A 5,455-nucleotide genomic window follows, 5' to 3' on the forward strand; every position below is an offset into this window, starting at 1 on the left:
GTTTAAATTGCAGCAGTGGTTAATATAATTTGTAGTGGTTAATGTGCTTGAATTGCAATGGTTAATGTGATTTGCAGCAGTTAACGTGTTTGAATCGTTAATTTGTTTGAATTGCAGCAATGGTTTGTTCCTATTCATACAGTGAAGTAATAATAATATATAAAGAATGAAAGTCAACATAATAAAAGGGACACATTCAAAGTTGAATTGCATCTGTAGAATTTCATCACAGTTCACTAAAAATTAAATACCAATTTTGTTTAATGAACTACTTTTTATGGATGAAGCTAATTGGTTCGGTTTAAAATACTATACGAGTTTGAGCCAAACTTAGGCTTGTTTAACGTCTAACGTTTAATGCGATTTTCCTAAAAGTTATTAGAAACTTTTAAAAGATAAATATAATAAGACAAAATAGTAAGTAGTTAAAATTGTAAATAAGTAGAAAGAGAAAAAATAATAAAAAAAATAATATAGAGATAGATATAGAGGATAGGATGTGTGGTGTTTTTTAAAATGAATGGCAAATTTTAAAAAGTAATGGTTTTTTTGTTAAATTATAGAGTTAAAGATAGTGGATGGGATAAGAATGCTCTTAGGTATTTTTTTTTATTCTCTCTATGGAAGAAGATCTAATATATACAAAAACAAAGTCCCATGAAAGTAACATATGCACTGATAATGTTCTTAATGTAGGAAACTAAAACTGGTTCTTGACTGTCAAGCATAAACAAACAAAGAAACAAACAAATAAAATGTAGTTAAAACTTAAAACCAAGTACAGAGATCTATCCTTCTCTTCCCCTATCCAAATCCAAACAAAATATAATATAAGTAAAATTCTCCTGAACTAACATTAATTAAACAACAACATGATGATTGCTATGATATAATAATAATAATAATAATAATAATAATAATAGTAATGATGATGATATGAACTTGCACTTGCACTTGCACTTGCACTTGTAGTACTACTACATGAGAGGACTATTTATGAGTCCATGCCAATTTGTTGCACCAATCCCATTAATCCACCCTCCAATCATTGACCTCCCAGCTGACTCAACCTCATGAACCATGTTCCCTTGATATCCCATTGATCCAACATCATATGAACTCATCATGTTGCATGCTTCTTGTTTCACTGCTTGTTGATCATCATGGAACATAGGGTGGTTCAACATTTGGTATTGATCTTGATCATGATTACCACCAACATTCATGTTTAAACCCATATCCCCAATATTATTATTATTATTATTATTATTATTATTATTATTATTATTATTATTATTATTATTATTATTATTATTATTACCACCATTATACACCATATTATTACTTGTGTTATTATCAAGAAACCCAAGAAACCCTAACTGGTCCCCAACATTGGAACCCAAATGATGGTCAACATGGTCAAACTGATCATACCCAATGGACCCAGTTTGTTGCCTCTGGAGCCTAGCAAAAGCAAGTGAGAGATCAGTGGAGGTTGAGTCATATGGTAACTGAGGTACACCTGAAAGTAAATTAATATTATTCGAACTCGGTGCGAAGAAATTAAGTGGATGATGTTGTTGTGGTCCTGAACTCATCTTTGAAGGTGCAGAACATGGTGATGAGTGTGATGAGTTTGCAGCAGAAGAAGAAGATGATGTGTTTCTTTTATTATTCTTCCTGCAGCCTCCACCCACCGGGACGTTTCTTAGGGTCCCGCCTTTGGTCCAGTACCTTCTGCAGGATTTGCAGAAGTATCTGGGCTGAGTGAGGCTGTAGTTGTTGTAGTAGCAGAATTTGGTGTTGCCGGAATCACATCTAGGGCATTTTACAGCTTCCTCAGGCGGCCGCGGTTTTTTGTCGTCTTGTGGTTTTGTGCAGACTTGTAACATGCTCTCTAATGTCTGGGAAGAAAGCTCCTGAAATAATCAGAAATTCAAATCAGATCTAAATAACAATTTTATTTAAATTTTTTTTAACAACTCATACTCTCTAACTTTACTCTTTCTCTTCTCTTAAAACTATTTTTTTCTTTTGTCAGATAGACAGAAGACTTAAACCCTTTTTATCATTTAGAAACGCAATTTGGTAAACAAAAATTCATAACAATTAGCAAACGATAAAATTAACAATTACATCCGAAAAATAAACAATATTGATCGAATACAACATAAGTCGATCAATATGTATTATGAAATAAACCAATAACCTTAAAATTAACCTTACTTGACTCATGGACTAAAGTACTAAACATAAGTAAACTCTAATACAAATTTGGTAATTACATGAAAACTACCAAAATTCGAACAAAACCCTAACTAATTCGGTGATTAATAATCGAGTACTCAAAATCAAGTAATCAAATTGTGAAATCATACCAAAGGGCATTTAGCCCAATGGTATCTGGTGGTGTAACAGATGTTCTCTCTCTTTAGAGGTGGAATGTTCAAATCTCTCAATAGACGGGTTTGGTGTAGATTATTAGCTGTTAAAAAAACAATGAATTCTTGAAATTAATTTTGCTTATTAATCTCTACATGTAACTGTAAAAAATCTAACAAATTACTTGACCTGAAACCTAATTGTGAAGTTAAAATTTATACAATATTCAGCTTAATTATTTGTAAGTAATAGATTGAATAAATTAACCAAACTGGAAGAAGTAATCTACCTGCTGGTGATGGTGAAGTCCTGAAACATCCATGTCTACTTCCATGAACTGTTACTGTGTGTGTGTGAGTGAGTGAGAAGGAGATCAAAGAGTGAAGATTGAAGGAGTTTTTGAAGTTCAAAAAGATTAAGAGAGAGAGAGAGAGAAAGTTAGGGAGAGGTGTGCTACATGCAAGGTGGATATGATGGTTAAGAGTATCACCAGCGTGTATATATATACACACTTAAAACATACTCCGTATATACGTACACTCACTCTTGAATATATAATCTTATTTTATAAGTTGTGTCTGCGCATAGAACGAGACAATAAGAGAGTAAAAAATGTATATATTTTTTATAACATTTGGAACAACCTAATATTTGGGCTAAGTCTTTCTATGCATGACAGAATTCAAACCGTCTATACTGAATTTGATACTTTATACATGACTCACTCATAATTTACTATCACGAAGAAAACCCATCAATATAAGAAAATATTACTTGAGTCAATTTTAAATCTTAAACCTTAAGATCTCATGTCTTAACAAATCAAATATCACCTATACTATTAAACCAGAAGACCAGCTAAAGTTAAAATTTGTTATATTGATTTGTTGATTATTAAAAAAGAGTTTGGAACAAATAATCCTCCATAGCACATTAGCACTCAACTACATGTGTTATTATTTAGAGCATTCATATTGTATTCCTTCACTATTTTATCTCTATCTGTATATTTTTAATTAAAAACAACAATTTTTTTATAGAATTTGTTAATATCTTAAAAACTTCTCATGAGTTTATTTTCTAATTTTTATCTATATTTTACTTACAAGCACTTATTATCAATACTTTTTTCTCTATTTTACATGTTACATAATTACATAGAGTGATTAATAGTTATCCTTTATAAATAAATTATTATTATTACTCTTTCTTATATATTTTAGAATATGAATAATGAGAAGTGAAAGCTAATTAGATGAAAAACTACATTTTATTTCTTTTCATATTTTATAGATAGATAATATAGAACGTGAGCCTTGAATGTTTTTACATACCAAACACATAGATAGTTAACTCATATTTAAAAAAAAAACTATTCCTAAATTTATAACAATTGTAGTGTGTCCTTATAGTTAGGATTAATTTCTCTCGACATATTTTGCCATTTCAAATGCATTTTGTGTAAGTTGCAATCTCTTATTCTCTCTATTGTACAGTTGACCACTCATTCCCAAAAACCCAACACTTAATGTTCAAGTCTTTGAAAACATATACCCAAGTCTTTTGATAACGGTACTTCTTCGTAGCTCTATGTCTATAACCTCAAAATTCTCGGTTCAGGAACGAGATTGGTTGTTATAGAGAGTCCTAGTTTCGGAGAAAAAGTGTAAAAATATAGAAATACATGAGAAGAGAGTATATGTTTGGTGTAACAAATTAGAAAGAAGTATATTAATTTATAGTGTTAAAATTTTGTTTATTTTTGTATTATTTTATTTAACGGTCTTATGACCATTGACAACGTTTATGTCTCACAAAACTCCCTCGGCTTGTCCAACTTGAAGACCTTTATCAAAACAAATCAGAATTTACATAATGAGATTGAGATAATAAAGAAAATGATGCATGGGAGTAATGTGAATAGTTGGAAGGTTTTAGACATTGACTATACCTTCCTTTCATGTTACTTCAACCAAATATTCTTTCACATTAATATCATACAACGGCGAGAGCGGGTTTCCTATAAGAAAAGAACAATTCAAAACTAGACTAGAAGACCTTCTTTTGTTTGAATACCCTATCATGTGGACCTTATGTGATAATTCAAATACCCCACTCAACCCTATATATGTATGTTTTACAAAATAAATAATATTATTGTATTTTATTAATTAATCTTTTGATTTACTTGTTTTGTTTGATTGTCTTTCTTCAAAATTTCTATTTACTTTTTACAGAATTATTTATAATTTAAAATATTATAAGTATGCTATTTTTTTAGTTAAACGGTTACATAATCTATGACTGATGACTCTATCAAGTATCAAGTATCTTATATATATTACAAAATTATTATATTTTGTGTTAGTGTGGTTAAGTGAAGAGTGATCATAATAACACATTTTTCAAAATCTAACAGAAATGAATAATACAAGAAGTCAAGAAGATAAGAGAGTGAAATTAGTGATTAATGGAGTTACACATTTACTTTTCACATTTCTCGCTGTAAAAAAACTTTTAAAATAATCCAATACCTATATATATATATATATATATATATATATATATATATATATATTAACGAAAAAATGATGATATGGGCACGTAACTTACTTTAACCATTTAGATAATCACTAATTGACAAAACAAAATATCATGTATTTGAAAATGTCATTGGCCGTATATCATAATGGAATAAGTGAAAACAACTTACAATTAAAAATGGTCAATGACATTTCCGAGTACTGGAGTGTGTAGGTTTCATATATAAACAAAATTTGTTTATATTCTTTTAACTCAATGAGAAATGAATAAACATTATATTTCAATCATTGTCTTTACATTTTAATAACACTTCAACATTGTAAAAGTTTAATAAATACCTATTGATATCAATTTTTAAATTTTGATAAGGTTATCTACAATATATGATATGGTCCAAATTATATATATTTTTATATTAATATTTCCTACACTTTTAATTGTTTTTTAGCTAAGTTTTATATAATTTTAGTCTCAATTGGTTCATATTTGAGTTTTAAATGTTTCATGAGACAATGAGCTAAATCAATTA

At 29.1% G+C, this 5,455-nt stretch overlaps 1 protein-coding gene across 2 annotated transcripts; it reads right to left on the minus strand.

Moving 5' to 3' along the window:
• Nucleotides 1–831: 831 nt before the first annotated feature.
• LOC143556643 (uncharacterized) lies at nt 832–2,851 on the minus strand. Of its 2 annotated transcripts, none has more exons than XM_077045918.1 (2): nt 2,672–2,851; nt 832–1,904 (listed from the first exon to the last, which is right to left on the minus strand). In XM_077045918.1, exons 1-2 carry the CDS (start codon nt 2,714–2,716, stop codon nt 978–980), a joined length of 972 nt encoding a protein of 323 aa, XP_076902033.1. In that variant the 5' UTR covers nt 2,717–2,851; the 3' UTR covers nt 832–977. The 2 variants fall into 2 exon arrangements, with proteins under 2 accessions (XP_076902033.1, XP_076902031.1); XM_077045916.1 differs by having other exon boundaries at nt 832–1,919.
• Between the last annotated feature and the right edge of the window lie 2,604 nt (nt 2,852–5,455).

This window comes from Bidens hawaiensis, unplaced genomic scaffold (assembly GCF_021521415.1).
Source record: "Bidens hawaiensis isolate Kalapana, Puna unplaced genomic scaffold, B.hawaiensis_p1.1 tig00018666_1, whole genome shotgun sequence".
In the NCBI taxonomy this organism is placed as follows: Eukaryota; Viridiplantae; Streptophyta; class Magnoliopsida; order Asterales; family Asteraceae; genus Bidens; species Bidens hawaiensis.